The 21,339-nt window shown below is 40.7% G+C and overlaps 2 protein-coding genes across 2 annotated transcripts in view; one reads left to right on the top strand and one right to left on the bottom strand.

The window, feature by feature from the left end:
* Positions 1 to 6,811, bottom strand: part of dst (dystonin) — a 152,559-nt gene extending 145,748 nt beyond the window's left edge. The window contains exons 1-3 of the mRNA XM_088352010.1: positions 6,464 to 6,811; positions 6,234 to 6,265; positions 4,778 to 4,966 (exon numbers count right to left, since the gene is read on the bottom strand). Of these exons, the coding sequence (XP_088208136.1) occupies positions 4,778 to 4,966; positions 6,234 to 6,265; positions 6,464 to 6,644 (402 nt within the window). The 5' untranslated portion in view covers positions 6,645 to 6,811. The remainder of the gene's footprint in view (positions 1 to 4,777; positions 4,967 to 6,233; positions 6,266 to 6,463) is intronic.
* A 1,548-nt stretch (positions 6,812 to 8,359) lies between these two features.
* Positions 8,360 to 21,168, top strand: znf451 (zinc finger protein 451). The gene is made up of 13 exons (XM_088350743.1): positions 8,360 to 8,493; positions 10,665 to 10,724; positions 10,804 to 10,887; positions 10,972 to 11,085; positions 12,622 to 12,724; positions 12,861 to 13,008; positions 13,566 to 13,692; positions 13,769 to 13,928; positions 15,586 to 15,733; positions 16,756 to 18,095; positions 20,700 to 20,777; positions 20,908 to 20,961; positions 21,036 to 21,168. The coding sequence occupies exons 2-13, from the start codon at positions 10,668 to 10,670 to the stop codon at positions 21,074 to 21,076; spliced, it is 2,454 nt and encodes an 817-aa protein (XP_088206869.1). The 5' UTR covers positions 8,360 to 8,493; positions 10,665 to 10,667; the 3' UTR covers positions 21,077 to 21,168.
* Positions 21,169 to 21,339: the final 171 nt, after the last annotated feature.

The raw sequence follows: 21,339 nt of genomic DNA, 5'->3' as shown, positions 1-21,339 counted from the left end.
ATGTCTTGGCTTTGCACATGCATCAACTGGCACATTAACTAGCAATATATTAAAAAATATATATATATCTCCAAACCACATGAACTCAAAATGAGCCTCAACATTTTGAAGTAACTGCGGAGGGAAACACATTTTAAGTGGTATACTTATATTCATATGGAACACATATTATTATTTCATAGATTTTATCAAACCATCAAACATCACACAGTGAAATGAAATGTGATATATTGCTCGCAGGCAGCACAGTGGCGCCTTGGTTAGCGCGTGTGTGGCACAGTTCTGAGGTCATGAGATCGAACCTTCCTGTGTGGAGTTTTCATGTTCTCCCCATGCCTGTGTGGGTTTCCTCCGGGCACTCTGGTTTCCGTCCACATTCCAAAAACATGCATGTCAGGTGGCTTGGCCGGTCAAAATTGTGAATGAGCGAGTGAGTTGTCTGTTTCTGCGTGCCCTGCGACTGACTGGCAACCAGTTCAGGGTGTCCCCTGCCCTCTGCCCAAAGACAGCTGGGATGGGCTCCAGCACCCTCGCGACCCTACTGAGGATAAGCAGTGCAGATAAGGAATGAATGAATATTGTTCGCAAGCCACAGGTTCCCGACCCCTTGTCTAAAGCTTTCCGTGTCACGAAATAAAAGTAACAGTGTGTAAACTGCCACATGAGGTCACTGTAACTTGGAATGGAGCTGAAGTGTGTGCATTCGAAGACACACAACGAAAGTCTGGAAGCTATTACAAGGCCTACTTCCATATTTTTTTTGCGTGAGCAAAGATACATTTATGACAGTGACAGGACATGAGAGCTGGTGTGAATCCCAGCAAGACAGAATAATTTTTTCAGCAAACAGGATATACCCAAAGCAGCAGTAATGGCAAGTAATGGCTAGCTAGATTTCAGTTGCGGAAGGTAAGTGGCTGTAAGATGCTTAAATCACCACCAGGACAGCCATTTAAAAAAAATGGACATTCGGGCTCCTAATAAGATGGGGGCCAAACAGGGGCGTTACCAAGGGGAACAGGGGTGGGCAGTGCCCACCACAGTCACACTCTGCCCACTTAAAAAAAACTGGATGTAGTGGTGAGGGCAGTCTGAAAAAGAAAAAGAAAAAGAAAAGAAAAAATAAAATAAGAAAGGAAAAACTAGAGAGAAGTAGATAATAAAGCAAGAAAAATAACTACGGGCAAAGGAATCAAAATAATAGATGAAATAAAAGAAGAAAGAGAAAAACTAGAAGAAAACAAGCAGGAAAAATATCAGAAAAAGAGGAAAAAGCAAGAAAAGGGAAGCAAAATGCAAGGAATAAATGGTTTTAAAACAAGGTGCAAGCAAAGGGGATACCAATGTATTTACCCTGAGTGCAAGCGGCGCTGGGCAAATGAGAAAGAATGTGTGCCCACTGTGTATAGCTCCGCCCATCCCTAACGCTCACCCAATTAAATTGCTCTAAGTGCTTTGCTAGAGCTTCTGGGTAAAACATTGGTTTGGGGTTCAAGATTGTTCTGTGGCTTCTCATCAAAAAGTGTCTCAACAATTAACATTCCATTCCATCTAAATCATTATTTCGTGATTTACAGCCGCAAACTCTAGTTATACTTATAGTTATATAAATGCTGAATCAAATTCTTTCTGGTTTTCATTTTTGCTTGTGCGATATTCAGCTTTGCACGATTCTGCCTTAACTCTGAACCATGTGTGGCCCGCGAGCCTTTGGTCTCCGACCCCAGCTTTGATAGAAAACGTCTGAGGTCTCTTTAATAGGTTTCATACGCTATCCGCATTGTTGCAGCGCGACTAATGGAGGCAGGAAGTTGCAGCATAGCCGCCGGGATCGATGAGATCATTTCTTACATATCCTCGTCTGCTGAAAAAACATTAGCTCTGCCTTAGTACTTGAGCAAGATAAAATACCTGCGTGGAACATCAGTTAACATTTATTTGTAGAAAACTATATGGTAATCTTAATTTCGACAACAAAAACTGATTAAAATTATTTTTGTCAAAACACATTTTTACCTAAAGAAAACCAGCCTAAGATAAACTAAAAGGCTCTTTAATAAACAATATCAAGGTGTGCATTTTCTTCAACTTAAAAAGAAAAAAAATGGAGGTCACTGAATAAGGATTGGTTTTACATCTATGGACATTTTGCATGTGAGCTGTAAAAACTTGGTTTGCACCTGCGGGGAATATCAGTTCGAGTGGCCGGAATTTAATTTAATTATATTATATAAGTTTTGTACATGAGAGAAGAGAGGTGGGATTGAATACATTTTCTGCGTCTCACTCCCTTTTAGGCATTCTGTTTTAAATTAGGTTATATCTACATGTGTAAACAATTAATATAATAGCCTGTAATAAATGAATAAATACTAAAAGACCAAAAATCAGTGTCTTCTTCCTCTTTTTAAATCCACCGTGAAGACATGATATCAATTTCTGTATTTTATTTTTTTATTTTTCCTCAAAACAATGTCAATGGTTCAATTTCAAATTGAGACTTTTCGTGATTAAGGGCTATACAAATGAAGATGACTTGACTAGACTAGTACATTCTCCTGACAAAATTTGGACTAAAATTATGTAAAATTAGTTTGCTCCCTCGTATCATTCAGATTTAATCCCCCCACCTATGTTCCTGTCCGGAGCCTTCGCTCTGAAAATGCTGGTCTACTAGTGATCCCAAGAGCCAAGAAGAAATCTGCAGGTTCGAGAACATTCTCCATTTGGGCCCCGGTGCAGTGGAATGCTCTTTCCCCTGAGATTCGATACGCAACCTCAGTGGAACTGTTTAAAGCTAGGCTTAAAACACACTTCTATATAAAAGCTTATGAATGACCTACATTTTACGTTGAGAATTTCTGTGTATTATTTGTCATTGCAACATCCGTGGCAGCCTGGAAGGGGGATTACCTCATGTGCTTCTCAAGGTTTCTCCATTTTCCTCATGTTGAGGTTTTTGAGTTTTTCCTTGCCCTCATGTAGGTTTTAGATCAGGGGATGGTATCATAATAGTCTGTGGTTTTCAAAAATATGTGAGACTCCTTGTGCTAAAAGAGCTTTACAAACAAACATGACTTGACTTGAGAAATAAAACGACTTTTACCTGGAATAATAGAGGGACTAAAGTACTTGATTTATAGTTGAACTGAACTTCACTAAATGAAATCAGGATTAGGTTGACTCAGTAGCTGAGGAAGTAAAGCGCACGTCTTGGGCTCAAGAGGTTACAGTTTCGATTCCCGGCTCCTCCGTGTTATTGTTGAAGTGTCCTTGGGCAAGACACTGAATCCCTAATGCCCCCAATAAGCAGGTAGGCACCTTGCATGGCTGCTTGGCCGCTATTGGTGTGTGAGTGTGTGTGTGAATGGGTAAGTGTGAAGCACATTGTAAAGCGCTTTGGGAGGTCTTCATTAACTTGAAAAGCGCTATATAAATGCAAGCCATTTACATTTATAAAAACAAGTGCAACTGAAATCGGACTACAACCTAGAATACATTTGAAAAAACACTAAATTAAATTACACTAATATTCATTCATTTGTTTCTTCATTTAATTTGTTTCTTCTTTATTTTTATGTTTATCTTCTTTTTGTATTCATACATGTTATTTTATAAGACCAAGATAAATCATTTACCCTTTTTAATGTGAAAGAAAAATGGACTGTTACTGAGGATACATTCAAGAACCCTAAATTAAAGATACACTGGTATTCATTTATTTATTCACACATTTATTTTTAAATTGTAAAATTGATCTTATTTATATTTTAGTCATACATATTTTAAATGTATTTATATTTTTATGAGACCCTGATAAATTATTTGAAAAAATTGTTGCTTTGGCTTTTTCAAAAAAAGGAAAAACTTTGAAGCACTCAGTTGACGACTAACATCTGTCTCATTTTGTATAAAATCAACACTCAGGTATATAGTATGGAGCATGCAAACACACACACACACACACACAGACACACGCACACACACACAGACACACACTAATGGAACTATAACAAACAAATAAAAATTAATAAAGGAGCAAGGATGCAGCAAGAACTAATCATGGATCCAAAAGAAAAAAGGGAAATGAAATAAAACACCACTCACCTACTCTATAGAATAGGTTCCAACCAGTTTAGCAATTTTAATCAGCTTTTCCTGATGTTTTGCACAAGCCCAGCTCCACAGTCTTAATATTCAAAGTAGCAGAACAAGGACAAAAAAAAGACTTAAAAATATTGACAATAAAAGAACACGAGTTCCTTCAAAGACCGTTAAAGAAATTAAAGGAAAATTCTATGAAGTGGAGAAAATATAATAAGGAAAGATCAGGCTGTCCTGTAATACACACAAATGCATCAACAATCTTTTTCACGTTTGTTTGCAAACATATCATTATTTTTACTCCCTCTTCTGAATAGTATCCCAATACAGTAGAAACTAGTTATATCGCTCTCATTTTCATATTGTTAGGGTCTGACATACCTCCTACCACCAAAGGTCCCCAACCAGGGTTTGACCTGGGCATAGGTGTGTGATAATTGGACTATGTTAGGGTATGACACACCTCCTACCACCAAAGGGCCCCAACTGGGGTCTGAACTAGGCACAGGAGTGTCTGATTAGTACGCAAATATGCCCAGTTCAAGCCTCTGTTGGGGCCCTCCACGCCTGAGCCCAGTTCAAACCCCGATTGGGGCCCTCTGGTGGTATGAGGTTTGTGAGACCCTAACACACACAACAGAAAAAAAAATGTAACCTTTAATGAAGTACATACGTTTTTGCGTGTAGGAGTGACTTGTACAGCCTGATAAAACTCTGGGAGGACTCGCTTCTTCACTTTGCGTTTCCTGACGACTGATGAGGAATCCACCTCGTTGGGGGCCACCTCGACCAAACTGGGCTTTTCCTCGGTTACCCGAGCATGGGAACTCCTCCTGGAGCAACGTGGACTGTGTCTGAAGCCCTGGGGAAGACGAATAGTCTTTTAAAGTGTTTAAAAAGTCCAAAGAAAAACAGTTAAGTTGTGCTTAAGGATACAGGCTATCAAACAATTTTGTCTACATTGTGCTTACTGGCACCAGATAGCTACCTAAGAACAACTAAATATCCCGCTAACCCAAATAGCTCAGCAGTGATGGCTGATTGTGATTTTCTCAGAAATTTGATAAATACGTGATAAAATCTTTCTAAATCATTATTAAAATCAGTCTATAATTTGAGTATGTAAATCACCCAGTGGCCTTATACAAGGCAGATGCTTGAGTAATCGACTAGGCAAATTTGAACCATACATCTAAAAATAAAAACTGTGTAATAATGTAGTCATCGTAATCATGACACTAAATATGGATTCTACAATGTAAAAGAAATACAAATTTTGTCGACGTATGATTTAAAAAAAAATGGTATGATAGTTCATATTTTTACCTATTATTCAAATCAATGTTTTTTTAACTAAATGAAAGTTTTTTTGTACCACTAGGTGGCACTCATTACTGCAAAATGTCCCTTTAAAACCTTGTTTTTTTAGAACAAGGTCTGTAAACTAGGAGCATAAAAAAACAAAGAGATGCTTGACAATAACGACTAAGAAACCGGAATTGAGAACAAAGGATGTGCTTATTGTTTCTCTATTCTTGTATCTCTTAACAGGTTGGATCGTGGGGGCACCATTTCTTGTGGTGTGTCTGGGGCAAGTACAGCCTGGTGGCGCCCATCCCTCTCCAGCCCACCATATTTTTTCCACCCGTGCCAAAAGTAAAATCAAGATGCAAAGACCACCTTAACAGTACTTTCCCAGGACATGTTTTTATTACGGTTTCGTCAATTTCGAAAGGCTATCTTGAAAACAAAGTGCTGAAACCGAAAATGTGAAAAAAAAAGGATGCTTGACTACAACACTTCTAAAAACTGCCGTCACTGTGGTGTGAGTATTGTTTCAAACTTGGACCAAATTGCCATATCTTTTATATGTGTCATAAGGGACTTTTTCCTGAGTTTTGCACCTCTTTGCAGGGAAACTGCCAAATCACTCTTTGATGACACATGCGCACTGCGCACTTGGCTTTCCATAAATAGCAATGCCGTCTTTCATTGAAATAAAACCAAAATGTTTCGTCACATTTGAAGACGTAATGCTTCAAGGAGCTTCCTCTTTGAAGTTGGGATCATTTCAACAACAGATTCTGCTATGACGTCAACAAACTTGTAATTAAAAAAGTTGAGCCTACCTCTGATCGAAAATGATGCGTTCGGAGGCCCACTACGGAAAAGATAAAAGAAGTTAGCCTTGGATTGAATTAATAATGCATACTAAGATTGACAATCCAGCACCGAGCAAAACGGAGCGTCCAGAATCCCGACAGCATCCTTTAAAGCGCATTTGGTAGCATCAAACTAATCCTCCGCGTTGCACGGCGCATCCATGACAACCGTACCCGGACGACGCACCGACACTCACCGCGACACTTGGAGCGGCCGGATAGCGCCGATTTAAGGGGTTGCTTCCCGTGAGCGACGTTGCGTTGCCAGCTGCAGAAAAACAAAATCGTCGCAACGGTTCCGATTAAAAGCAGGAGCAGTAGAAGCGCGTACTGAACACTAAGCGGCCTGAGCAGAACCAAAAACACGGCAGCGATCATCCTCAAGCTGAGATGAGAGAAGCTAGACGCGCGCCTCCTCTTTTACCTCCCCCAAGGCTACAAAAGAGGAGACGCCAATCATTGTCCCGTTTCCTGGGTTGCATATAAAAAGATCCACGTAGACCAGGACACTGTCACGCTGCGAGTGAGTCAGCAGCAAGTCGCGTTTCTTTATTTATTTCTGACAGTGCAGGGAGAGTCAGCAGAATTCGTCCTTTGCGGTAATCTGCTGCCAGGATGCTTAAAATGAGCATGTGGACGAGGAGGGGATGTTTTTTTAATCAATATGTGTTAATAAGCACTACAATATTTTGCACGTTTTATGCAGATTCCAATCCGAGTGATGCTGAGTATGTTTTGCCCCTTGCAACAACAACGATTATGTAACTTTGGAGCAAAGGGTAGGGGAGTTGTTTTTATTTATTTATTTATTTGGATTTGCATTGCATTACATCATTGCAAATGTTCATAGTGCTCTTGAGAGCTTCTCGTCGTCATTTTACACAGTGGATAATTTAGCGCTTTCTAGTGGTACAAAAAACTTTATTCCTTAAAAGAAAAACAACATTGATTTGAACATACCTGCCCTTACAAACTGTCGCATTTTCCCTTACAATATACAAAATAATCTTACACCATATTTTTTTTCAAACGTGTTTATTTATGTAGTTTAACGTGTTATATTGCACGTGTTTCGTTATGTCATGTATATTGTTAATTAACATTTTGTTGTGAGATACTGAGTTACTCGACATGAATAAAGTCTATTCTTGAAAACAGTTCAAAAATTAAGTAGCTTGGACGTTCACGGTAGAAGGAAAAAAAATACATGCAAATATAATTAAGAGGAATAATACATTTTCTTATTCAAATATTTAAATTATTGTCAGTAATATACCACAAACCTGTCTTTTTCCATTTTCTCAATTTATACTTCCTTTTTTTAACTTCTTTATACAACTTAATAATTCGTAATACCTGTATAATGCATCAAAGCAAGTGAGGCGTTTGAGAGCCGGCTCTCTTTAATAAGTTGAGCCGAAAAAGCCCGTTCTCTAAAAAGAGACGGACTTCCTTTCACTACATAACTACCACATGAAATCCCATATTTTTTAAGACCACATGTATAGAAGATTGGAGTCAGCTGCTTGGGGGGGTCGGTGGCCGGGAACTGCAGTACTGTAACCTAATTTTGCAGATATTTATCATTATTTATCATTGGGGGTGCCTTGACACAAAACCAAGCTAAAATCACTTGCTTGGCCCCAAGGTAAACAGTAAGTTTTCACAAAAATTAGTTCAGCCATTTCAGAGTCTATAAGTCACATACAATTTACAAAAACATACAAATTGGGATTTATAAAGTACAGTTTTTAAAAATTAAGATAGATATGTTAGATTTAGATGGATGTATTATATTGAATTTGATTTTAAATAACACAATCAAAATAGATCTTGTATTTATTTACTTTTTCACTCCTAAACGCTAATTAAATACAATACGTGCAGTTATTTAAGTCTCCACATGGTGGGGCAAGCTGTCCCAAATACTTTTGATATCAGTGAGTCCATTATTAATTCATTGTTTGAATAACACCAATATAGTTTTTAAATAAAAAAATCTGAAAGTTTGATATTAACAACAAAGAGAAACACACTATGTTTATTTACGCTCTTAAAAAGCCACAAGCACCGCCCGCCTGAAATGGCCATAGTGTTAAAGTAAGCGTCACCGCTTTAATTCACGGTGACGAATCGAGCGAAGTTTGTCATTAGCATGCTGTGTTGCTAGCTAGAAGCTGTTCTGTGAGAGTGAAAGAGACAGCAAATTTGAAGTAAAAGGCAAAAGGTAACGCTCTTTCTACTGTTTATAGTTTATTATAAAGTGTATTGACCTGCAGAAATAAAATACCTACATTCAATTGAGGGGGAAAAAACGCCTGGCTACACTTTTCCATGACTTGCAACACATTGCGAGCGAATTCTCAGCGCTAATTCAACTAAAACCACATATTGACGTCTAAAAGGGGCTAACGGCAAATACATGTATATTCTTGCATGATACATAAAACAACTTTAATCAAATTTGCACTTCAAGACGCTTTTGAATCTTTTTCGCGCATTTACCAAGTATTGCCGATTCGTGTTGTGGAATCAGTGCTGCCTCTAACGGGCTAACGTATCATTGCAAAAATAGAGAAAATTACACACTTTAGCTAGCGAAACTGGATAAACATGTTTATTTTATCATAGTATTGCATAAGACTCCCAACACCTCAGTTGGGTTGAGCGAGGGGGCTGGGAATCCCCTCCTCTGAATCAATCTCCCAAAAAGAGTCAGAAATGACTCTAGCCACCTCCCACTAGGGGGATATTGCTGTGGTATATATATATAATTGCATGTTAATGACCAGCACTTCATTTTCCATGCACTACTAATCTTATGCACATACGTTTTTGGATGGGCTCATATTTGCGGAAGCTAAAGCTTGTACCAGACAATCGTTTGATTCCAGTTTCGTTTAACTTGCCACCAACACATCTCTTTATTCGGGATTTTTTGAAGAAGTTTGATTTGGAAACACAAGAATGTCACATTTTACAAAACCACAGGGCCCTTATTGCTATTGTGCAAGAGCGAGCTACAGTAAGCCCTGTGCGGGGGCTTGCGTTTGGCGAATCCACAACGGTTTGGAGCAACGTCAATCATCCTGCCCTCCCAAACAGACTACGAGACTTGTCATGGATGGTGGCTCATGAAGTTCTCCCAGTCAGAGCTGTAATGCACCACCGAGGAATGTCAGCGACTTCGACGTGCCCTCGACCTGGCTGTGGCGCCCAGGAGTCGGTGAGGCACCTTTTTTGTGAGTGCAGCGCTGCCAAGGTCTTGTGGACAATGGCCGAACAACTAGGAAAGTTCCCGGACTTGCCAGCAGGAGAGGTCCCTGATGCACAGTACGTGCTTTACGGGGTGAGTCGGTCGAGGAGGCATCGGAACGACTTTGCCAGGGACTGGCTCACTCTCGCTGCCATCAAGGACGCCATCTGGACCTCCAGAAACCTGCTGGTATGGAGGTGCAGGCAGATCCCCCCCGTGGCTGTGCTCCAAATGGCTGCAGATACCATAAAATCTGCGAGCGGCGGGCCTAGGACGCAGCCATAAAGAAGACTCGTCTGCACCCACCCGGAGGGGGGAGCCGGAGCTACACTGTGGGAGTCCCGGCAGCAACGGCCTGGGTTGTGGAACCCAGAAGGGAGAGGACCCACGCAGAAGGGAAAGGACCCACACAGAGGACTGGAAGAATGCTGCTTGGGAGGGTGGGATGGCAGAGCTATGCCCTTGCACAATAGTATTGCCTTTTACACGCTGGTTAACTACTGTTAAAAGAAAATAACTCTGAAATTGTTTAATTAATGTTGAAAATGTCAGGAAAAAATGATAAAAAGTCATATCGTCACGTCATATTGTCAAATATAAAAAAATTGTGAATATGCTTGATGGCTGTGTTTTGCTGCTGTTGGTGTCGGTGGATTTGTTCAGACCGAGGACAATCGACTTTGGCCTGGACGGATCTATTGACACTAACAAAGATGTTATATAATGAAATTGTGAATATGTTTGATTTTCGAGAAGGTTTGTTCAAACCTCACTTTGTGTTTGCTGTTAAAAACGTAATATTGGAATATAATATTGTGAATGTGCTTAATTGCTGTTGAGATTGTCATGATTGTTTTCTGTTTTTAGTGTCAATAAATTTGTTCAAACCAAAAAAAACAATCTAGGCCAGTCTACCAGCACTACCTTGTAAATGTTTTCTATTTGCCTTAACATTCTTTTATTTTGTGTAGTTATTCTCTTTCAAGATCTTTATTGCATGTTCGACCCTGGTGTGCAACGTCTTATCCCTTCGTATAAAAACATACTTGTTAAACGATCCCAATTCTGATTACAACTGATTTTAGATGTGTCCAAATTGATTTGATGATCTATTTGAAGTCAAGTTATTCATTTTTGTCCAGATAATGTCTTCTCCGATTAAAGAAGAAGACGAAGAAATTGACGATGTGGAGTTTGTTTCAGTAAGTCACATACATTTGATTTCATTCATTACCTTAATAGGTAGCAATCGAATGAGAATTTGTCTGGCACTTTCCACAGGAAGGTCCACTCAGGCCAGTGCTGGAGTATGTGGATCTGCTGAGCGATAGCGACGAAGAAGCGTGTTCGTCCTCGTCCAAAACGGTGAGAGCGCAAACTGGATACACACTACCACACAAGGTTTTAGATGTCAATTTCGATGGATCGTTAATGTCTCGGCTCTTGAAGATTGACGAGAAAATCAACATTGAGAAGGCAAGAGTGGCATCGACTTTGGATCGAGTGGCGCAGCAGGTGGCTCTGGAGAGGCGTGAAAGAGAAGAGAAGTGTAGAGCGTTCAAGGTAGTGATGCTGCAATTCATTTTAATGGGTTATGTAGATCTCCGGGATATGACATGGGTCCATACTGAGGTGTGGATCACAATGTGTTGCTGAGGGAATGGACGAAATTACATTTTCTTGTCATCGTTCCTCGCGCGTTAAAGGAAATTCCAGGAACCTGTCATTGTCACCAATGATAACCGAGAGAGAAGTGTAGCATTTTTGATTCATAACTTCTTTGGATGTATAAACGGAAGACTTGATTAGTGGGGGCAAAAGTGGCAATATTTTGAGTACATTGTACATAGTAATTGATGTAAGAAGAGAAGGCATCAATGGATTTTTACTTGCCTGGAGGACAGGGGTGGAAGCCCTCAAACGAGGGGTTCAAACCCTTTTTCTGAACCCCTTGCCTGAACACCTTTTTTTTTTATATCTTTAAGGTTATCAAAAGCAGATCAGCCCCAAGGAGTATGGAAATCAAAGTGCGGCAACATGATTGGACAATAGTGAAATAACGCATATAGACATTCTTGGCAACCACCTACTTTGCAAATGTTATACAATAAATGACTTGACACTAATGTACCCACTGCCAAACCTCCTGTTTTGCTCCTGTTATGCGCTCTACGAACAGTGTTGGTTAAAATCATTGACTAACTGAAAGAAATGTTTCCAGACGTGACTGTGGTGTTTTTATGCGTATTTGTATGCCGTTATATTAACTATTGCTCGTTTATTTACAAAAAAATATATTACAGGGGTGAGGTCTAACAAAGAAAAGGCCATACCATATTTAGGGCCGCAAAGTTTAAAATAAAAGCAAAAAGTAGCGTTTATGGTTCAGAACTTTACAGCAGTACCGATGGTCGATTGTTCCGGCTATGCCACTTAGCAAGGGTAAGATTCATATTTCTCGAAAATCGCGAGCTTCATTTCCATGGTAAGGTTTTTGCTTCTCCCTTCAGCATCACCGGACGCCTACTTTATCACACCAACTTTGAAAGTCATTACAAAGCACACATGATTCTGAACTGAAAGACGAAAGAGAAAGGCATTGTGGGAGGTAGTTCGACCAATAGCAGATCTGGATCTCTATGAAGCTGTGACGCAAACCAACAGCTCACGTGCATCTTGTATGACATCAATTGATATCATTTAGTCATGTACGAACACCACAAAGTTTGAATTTTATACGATTTTGGGCATGCAGAATCATCTATTGTCCTTTAGCAGGGAAAATACCTTAGCGTGGCTGTAAAAACATCTCATTCCTTACCTTGATGGTTGGGAAGTCGTAACTCAGTGGTTGACTTTTTGCTTGCGTCAAAATAATTGACACAAATGCTTAGAACCTAACTGGAGACTTTTTTTTTTTTTTAAATCAGTCGATGTTGCAAAATAGTAAAAATGTCTTCAAGAAGGTCTGAAAAAAAATCCAACCCCACACCATAAAGTGACAATGTCATAAGGCGGAGTCACCGTATCCTGGAGATCTATTGTACATGAATGTTTACATGTCACAATCACTTATAATTGTATATATCTGTTATTCAGGAGAAACAAATACAACAACGAGTTCACGGACAGCAGCAGCTTGCGATGAGTTCAACAAGTGTAGAAGCAAAGCGTTGTGTGGACATGTGGCTGAAAATGCCAGGTATCATATTTTACCCTGGAATTGATCAAATACCTATATTTTCAGTACATAATGACATGCACAATTTACAATTTGTATAATTTTCTGTTGATATTAAGAATCACTCTGATATTGCCTCTTGTTTGTTTTATTAAAGGTATGCAGCCTGGAAGATTAAATCCTGGTTTTCAAAGACGTCATCATTCTGTTTACACCACAAAACCAACAACTAAGTACACATGCCCCGTGGTTAATTGCTGCCGTGTTTATGACAACGTGGCGCTCCTCGATGGCCATTTGAAAAGGTTATTATTATTATTATTATTATTATTATTTGGGGAGTATGCATTTATGTGCGATTGTCTAGTCAAGTCATGTTTATTTATATAGCCCTTAATCACAAAGTCTCAAAGGGCTGCACAGACCACAGATTATTGCAAACCACAGGCTTATTTTTACACCATCCCCTGATCTAAAACGTTGAGGACAAGGAAAAGCTAAAAACCTCAACATGAGAAAAATAAAGAAACCTTGAGAAGGGACGGCACAAGAGGTAATCCCCTTTCCAGGATGATCAGGCTGCAATGGATGTTGTAATATTAATTAATACACAGATATCATTAACAGGAAAAATAGGTCATTCATAAACTATAGAATAGAAGGGTGTTTTAAGCCCAGATTTAGACAGGTTCACTGAGGTTGCAGATCAAATCTCAGGGATAAGAGCATTCCACAACATCGGGGCCCGGATGGAGAACGCTCTCGAATCCCGCGGTTCTCTTCTTGGCCCTTGGGATCACTAGTAGATTGTCGATTAAACATTTTTGTTTACGTTCCTTTTTTTCCCCCCCCTTTTTTTTAGGTTTGACCACTCTCCATGTGATCCAACCATCCATCTCAAAGGAAGTTCGCCTATGCTGTTTGCATGCGTGGTCTGTTGTCGTCACTTTCAAACCAAAGAGGCGTGGCGGATGCACGTCCAAGACAAGGTTTCTCCCCTTGAGTGGTTTGCAAAATCCTCCTACGATAAACATCCATCACAAGATCCATATTTTCATTTCTCAGGCGTCGTCCTCCCATCCAGAAGGCCACAACACGTCTCAGAGGTGTCAAAACATTGTGTGCTTTGCCTGTCCAGCCTGCTATCTTTTCTTCAACCTACGGGACGAATGTCTTCAGCACATGTCTGCTAAAAATCACTTTGTCGAGTCCCTCCCGATGGGCGGTGAGAAATAATTTAATATATATTTTATGAGCAGTGTTGGGCACGTTACTAAAAAGTAATGACTTATGGTTACTCACTACTTTTTTCCAGAAAAGTAACTGATTTAGAAACTGAATTATTCTACTGGCCCTTTGCACACACGCAACGTTACCACCTGATACCATTACACAAGGTTGTAGCCCGTAGTAAACCGTATCATAGCATAAACAGCTAGCCTATTCAACACCATTGACAATGTCTAGTCAAACCAATATTGTGCAGCTGTCGGATGAGGTGGCTCACCTTGTTGGAAAGCACAAAAGGTGCTTTCCACAACTCCATTCACTCTCAAAATGAATAAACAGCCGTTTTATTATTTTCTCTGAGGTAAAGCATTTTCGTGACACATCTTTAACATCTTTGAACAACAGCAAGGCATAACATTTTACTTTTCCTCCATTTAGTTAACACGCAAAAATCGCAATATAGTGACACTGGTAATGTGCAAAAACAACAAGTGCAAAACAATAACATTAAAGCAATAACATTATAACTGTAAAATGTAAAACGTTGCAGTGGGTTTTACATAATTCACCCATGGAACCATTGTTCAGTTAGCGAGTTCCTAGGGGGACTCTTAATTCTGCCGGCTCGAGCCACTCTCGTGTTCGATTCATTAATTTTGAACTCTCTCGCTGCTGCTCTATTCCCGTGTTCTACTGCGTGACTGATCGCCTTGAGTTTAAACTCTGCGTTGTAAGCGTGTCTTTTAATAGGAGCCATTTCAGGGTCTTTATACAAACGCACAAACAAAAGAGAATCGTTGTTTAATATTTCCCAGTATGCACAGCGCACTTCTTCTTCTACGCGAAAAGTGGAGTCGGTGGCTGCTTACCGAAAGTTGCGAGACCTTGTAATTCAATATTGATCCATATATAAGGCGCACCGGAATATAAGGCGCATAGTCAGCTTTTTTAAAAAAAAAAAATCTGATTTTATGTGCGCCTTATAGTGCGGAAAATACATGTATGTAATTCAACTCCCCTGCGCTCAAGTGCTTCTTGCTGTAGAAAATAATTCTCATTCTGCCGGAGAAGGCAACGTGACATCATGTGCGAAGGGTCAATAATAAAAGTAACCAGTTACCAGGGAAAGTAACTATTTCCGTTACTATAATAAGAAGTTGTTGTATGTCAAATACATTTCTGGAGTGGTGGGAAGCAGGCTCCCTTAGTTCACTTCCGAGAGCCGGGTTATAGAGACGCTTCGTTCGCTAACGAAACGAGTCGGTTGCCCTCATTCCCCTTTTCTTTCGTTGCATTAGTAAATAGTATATTCTGAATCGCTATCCAACTATAATGTAGTCGCTATTTTGAATGGTCACCTGATCTGAAAAGACGAGACCAAAAACAACTCTGAGGAAAGCGTAAAACGAAGCCTCTGAAAACGGTGTCAGCCTTGCGGGAGCACGCTGCTGTTGGCGTTCTGCAGCCAAAGTAACTCACCGTTTTTGACGGTCAGTAACGGTAACAGCGGAAGAAATGATTAATTACTCCGTTACTGAAAAAACATGCTGTTACATAAAGCTGTTATAGGTAACTCAGTTTTAAATTATTCCCAACACTGTTTATGTTGTCAGGTGGTTGTAAAAATATATTTGTTATGTCTATTTCTGAAGATACGAATCGAGAGCCAGTGCCAGTTCCAGTTCCAAATCAAGTCAAGAACCGCCTCATTGCCTTGTGCGAAGAAATTCCGTTCACTGTCCGCTGCTCGTTGTGCCACCAAGTGCTGACTTCGCATCAGGCAGCAAAAGCTCATTTTAAGTATGTGCCATTTAAAAAAAAAATTTGAACTCATTAATGCCCAACAGAAGATTTTTTTACTTGTGTTTAGGGAAACCCCTCCTCCAAAGACTTTTGAGAATAATCTCGAGGAATTTTCCTCATGAAAAACCTTTCAGACAAAAAAATTAGTAGTTTCAATCCCTAATTAACTGCTAGCCTGGTAGCCTAGCTTGAATATACATTACGTCTGTAGCCGTATGCGGACTAAACTGAATCTTTGACATCTGTAGCCGTCTGTTGCAGCCGAGCTAAAATTGATCTGTACCGTCCATAGCTGTCAAAAGCATGCTTCCTTAAAATGGATCTTTGACATTTCCACCCGTCAGTGACAGCCAAGCTAAAATGGATCTTTGATATCAGTAGCCGTCTATTTTTGACACATGTAAACGTCCATAACAGCCTAGCCAGAATGGATCTTTGCTGTCTTAGAGCACTGTTTCAAACTGGTTACTGATGTCTATAGCAGTCTACGGTAGCCTAGCTAAATTGATCCTTCTAACAATCAATGATCTTTCTCTATTGCAGTTCTTAGCACATTTGCATATCACGTGAAATGTCCCCGATTTGAGACCGGGTGGAAATATAGTTGTCCTGGAGAGGGATGGGCTCCACCGGGCTGTAATCACGGTAGACAGCCCAAGAAATGGTGCCCCTATGAACCTAGTAGTTAAGAGATCCAGCCAACAGTCAATGGATCTTTGATGTCTTTAACAATACTTGGCAGCCTAGTTAGAATGGATCTTCGACATCTCTAGCCGTACATGGCAACCTAGTTAATATTGATCTTTGACGTCTGTAGACCTCTGCGGAAGGCAGCCTAGCTGAAATGTAAGTTTGATGTCTGTAGCCATCTAGCTATGATGAATCTTTGTTGTGTGTAGCTCTCAGTGGCATTAAAGTAAGGATGGATCTTTGTCTATAGCAGTCAATGGCAGCCTAGCTGAAATCCATATTTAACATCTGTAGCCTTTTTATCCTCTTGTATTTTTTTCTTTTTCAAGTGTGAACTGCAGACACGGCTGTGCGGTGACCAAAGCAGACATGACGGTGGTGCAGGTAGCGAAGAAACTACAAGTACGAGGGCAATGCCCTCGCTGCCAAATACCGTTTCTGAGTCTTGCCGAAGCCGAGCGACACAAAGAGGACACCCGGCACGAGGTGGACATTAACCAAACTATGGAGCAAGCGCTCCTTCAGTACGGGAAATTCCAAGGAAGACCCAACAACTCAGACAATCAGGAAGATGATTTTCCGTGGAGAAGGAAGAACAAAAACGAGCGCTGCGATTCGCCCGCCAAACGGAAAAAGACTAGCGGCCCCACCGCCTGGTTCTGCGAGTGCGGGCTCAAGTTTTCAGAGGAAACTTTGGCGGGAAACCACCTCTTGGCAGTCAATCAAATCTTCTACCAATGTGGAGTTTGCGGCAAAAATATGGGCGAGTCTTCTATCGCCCGCTTGCATATGTGTCGCTTCCACGGGAGCGAGCACCTCTTCAACTTCTTCTTCCACTGCCGTAAGTGTAGAGTGGAGATGCCCCGTTTGGAGGATATCATGTCGCACGTGCTGGACGCGCATAAAGGTCACACGTTTATAACCGAGCAGGAGGTGGCACGAGACACGGCGCCGTCGTCTAGCATCGTCGTTGAGGAGACCTCCACTTGGATGTGTCGCATGTGCGAGGACGTGTTCGACTCCGACGTGGCCGCCCGTCTCCACTGCAACGACATTCGCAACCACAGCTTCCAGAGGTTCCTGTGCGGCCACTGCCCGCAGAAGTTCTTCAAAGAGTCCACTGTGCGGCGCCACTGCGCCGACCAGCATGGCGGGGAGCTGAAGAGCATCCGCTTTTGCGGCTTGTGCGACGGCGACGAGCGCTTCCCATCGGAAGCGGACTTCCTGCTTCATTACAAAGACCGGCACGCCTTCGACTACTACCGGATAGGCGGAGGAGACCTCCAAACGACTTCTGCAACCCTGTGCCCTTGCATGCACTCTGAAAAAGGCAAAGATGAAACCAAAGCGATCTACACGCGCTGCATGAAGGCGCTGGCCTCGGAAGGCCGGTGCGAGTACGTATGCGCACCCTGCCAGGTCCGAGTGCCCTCTTATGGTCAGATCAAGACTCATGTACACAGCACGCACGCCGCCTTGGACTTGGATAATACTTTTGCCGTGGAATGCCAATGCGGGGAAAGTTTCGGCGATGTGCCCAAGTTCCATCATCACCATCATGCCCGGCACTGCGCGTTAAAGCCGTGCGTCAGCTCCAGGGCATGCGAGGAAGACGTTGACAAACAGACTCAAACACTCGAGCATCTTCAGGTTAAAGGAGAGCCAAACGGTTAGAAAACTTTTACTGCTACTTGTTTTCCCCACACAGTCGAATTCCAGTGGTCCGCAACCTTTTCTATACCACGGACCGGTCTATCGGACAAAATTCTTGCACCTTGGCCTAATAACATCCGTGATAAAATTGATGATGATAACCAGCCTAAATTAACCGTTATTACTAGACCACTAGGGATGCATATGAGATAGGTAAAAACATTTAGTTTTATCTCACTACTGTATTACACTGTTTTTAGTCACGCTACCGTCCTGAAAGATATAAATAAACACAACAAAAATGAGGGGGAAAAAACACTTTGGTCTGATGACGAGTTGACTTTGAATAAAATAAATACATTTATATTGTGTTTATTATTATTGTCAATTATTTTAACCGTGGCCCCATGTATTCAACAAAGTGGTTCCGTGAGTAAAAAAAAAATTGTAATGATCAGATAAAATCTAAAGCTTTCCCTCATGTCGCATACATCCCTGGTTGTCCAGTGCAGTGTTTTTCAACCTTTTTTGAGCCAGGGCATGTTTTTTACATTTTGCGGCACACCACTAACCAAAATCTTCTAAAATGACACTGAACAGTATGTTTAATTACAATATAATTTATAATACCCCCAGTTTTTACAGCACAGACACTTGACAATGACATAATATTTGCAGAGAATGATTCAAAAATGTTTTATTAAATTTTAAAAAGTGACATTGTATCATTTCTCGCGGCTCACCTGACAATCTCTCACGGTCAGGGTTGGGTAGGGTTACTTTAACTGGGTTACTTTGAATTACTTTTGGGTTACTCCAATACCAAATATGCTAATAAAAGACAAAAGAAACCAAATATGAATGAAATTATGACTCACAGCACGTGGTAAGCTTTCTCTCCTGGCTTTGATCTCTTTGATCTCCGGCAAAACTAACATAAAATGCGACATAAACAAAATGAAAATAAATCCAACCAGCTTGCCAACATCATTTTTGCCTTTCCATGTCTTCCGTTACTCCCCAAGCCTGCACAAAATTTAGTAATTTTATTCATATTTAGTTTCTTTTGTCTTTTATTAGCATATTTGGTATTGGGAGTAATCCAAAAGTAATTGAAAGTAATCCAGTTAAAGTAACCCTACCCAACCCTGCTCACGGCACACTAGTGTGTGGCGGCACAGTGGTTGAAAATCACTGGTCTCGTGGTTAAAGTTCGGAGGGCGCTCTCACCACCGCGATACAGATTCCATTTCAAGTTTTAATGGCACTAGCCCAATAAGGGCGACGTAAATTTTGCAAGCGCACCTGTGCCACACACTAGAGGTAGGATCTTTGACGCGGGCCCGAAATCCGGGACAGTTTCGGGTATAAAGTGTCGATCATTAGGTCGGGCCGGGCTTCTCTCCCTGTTGTCTTTTTTTAGTGGAGGATTTTCACAGCATGCATGCTGTTGGCCCCACTTACTTTTGCTCATGTAATATTGAAATGACTACTTTTTATTTCTACTTTGGTAATATTATCCTGAAGTAACAGTACTTTTACTTAAATGACCCACTTCGGCGCCAACATTATTTATTCAGATAACACAAAGACGAGGCTTACCCCACACTATCAGTTTAACTCCAAATCCCGAAATTTCAAAGAAGTTTTCATCTTCAGTGTCAGGGTAGAAAATGCGCCTTTTCCCTTTTCTACGTCAGACGTCATTTCGGCTTTGTGCCAAAATCTCCCAAGCTTTTTTGCTGCATATTTCACTATTTACATCATGTAATCCGCAGAATAGTTTTTTCTTTTCGATGCCATTTTGTTTAGTCTTTTACTTGAGTAACACATCTGCGCACTGCACTTCAGCAACCCTAACAAAGTTCCCCTGAGGCGGGCGCTGTTTTCTTAAGGTTAGGGCATGTCACTATGATTAGGTACTCACAAAAAAACAAAACTAGCACAGAAAATGAGCTTTTCTTTTCAAATCGAAAATCGCAGTGAAATGCCGTACTGGTCTGAGAAATCGCAATTTGTTATTTTCCCAAAATCACGCAGCCCTAAAAATTCAACCTAACCCGCTTCTTAAAAGAAAAAAACTGTTGGTGAGGTGTTCTTGCATCAGTATAAAAAGGTTTAAAACGTGAATGTAAAGTTATGTATTTGTAAATAAAGCATGGTTAAAAAAATACAATTTATTGCAGAGCCCTGAAAACATTCTAGCAAAGTGATGGTACTTCAATGGTGCTTCAATGTTGTCTAATGAAAACGAGACCCGGAAGCAGGGGAGTGGGTATGCGTGAGCGGGAGCTTTTTTTTTTTTTTTTTTTTAATGAATGTTTTTCAATCTGCAATGCACTCAGGCGCGAAGTACAAAGCAAAAAGTAGCGGGGGATTACCGTGCGTGCATATGATTAAATAACATTTTCAACAAATACACATCTAAAGAAAAATTAAATGATATCTACCTTAGGTATGACATGACTTGAGGTGGTTGAGTTAAGTAGCGGGTGGACGCAGAGGGTGGTGACTTATTTTTAGATGGCCAACAAGAAGACTGATTGGCCACACGTGGCCTTCAGGCTCTTGTCTGCCGATCCTTAATTTGATATTCAGTTAATGTCGTTTTTCCTTGCAGACTCGTCACATAGTGCTGGATTTGAAACGGAACTGGCTGAGATGGACGAGGACGAAAATGCACACAAAAACCTGCAAAGTAAGAGACCAAAACCGTTTTTAGTATGTTTGACTTAACCACCAATTTTGGTTACAGATTAAACAGAAGCCGTAAAGAAAATTGGTGGTGATACTTTGCTGTTAAACGTATTTTACTTTCTTCACCACAGCTGAACCGGTGAAAGACGCCCAGCCGTCGAGCGCAGAAGATCCAGAGTCCGCAGGTACACAATCAAGCGTCACACGTTAGGACGTAATTGCTGATTTCAGTACTAATACGTGATTGTATGTTTCACAGAGATCGAAGAGGCTCTTCAAAGAAGCCTTTTGGATTTCTGAAGCGAAGCAGGAGTTATAACTGGGCGTTTTTTGCCAGCATTGAATTATAATGACCTTGGATGCAAATAAAATAAACTAATGAGAGTCTTGTATGTCGTGTGCTGGCAATTGTGGTGTAATTCGCTTTCACGATTCTCAGATACCTTAAACTCAAAATGTTCCAAGAGCCATATTGGATCAAAAAACACAAATTTGTCTTGACCTGCAAAAATGAAAAGCCTTATACTGAACACAACACATGCTGTATGTACTCATATTAGCTG

This window comes from Urocampus carinirostris, chromosome 13 (assembly GCF_059441175.1).
Source record: "Urocampus carinirostris isolate Australia breed hairy pipefish chromosome 13, RoL_Ucar_1.0, whole genome shotgun sequence".
Classification (NCBI taxonomy): domain Eukaryota; kingdom Metazoa; phylum Chordata; class Actinopteri; order Syngnathiformes; family Syngnathidae; genus Urocampus; species Urocampus carinirostris.
This window is presented reverse-complemented; position numbering and strand designations above follow the sequence as displayed.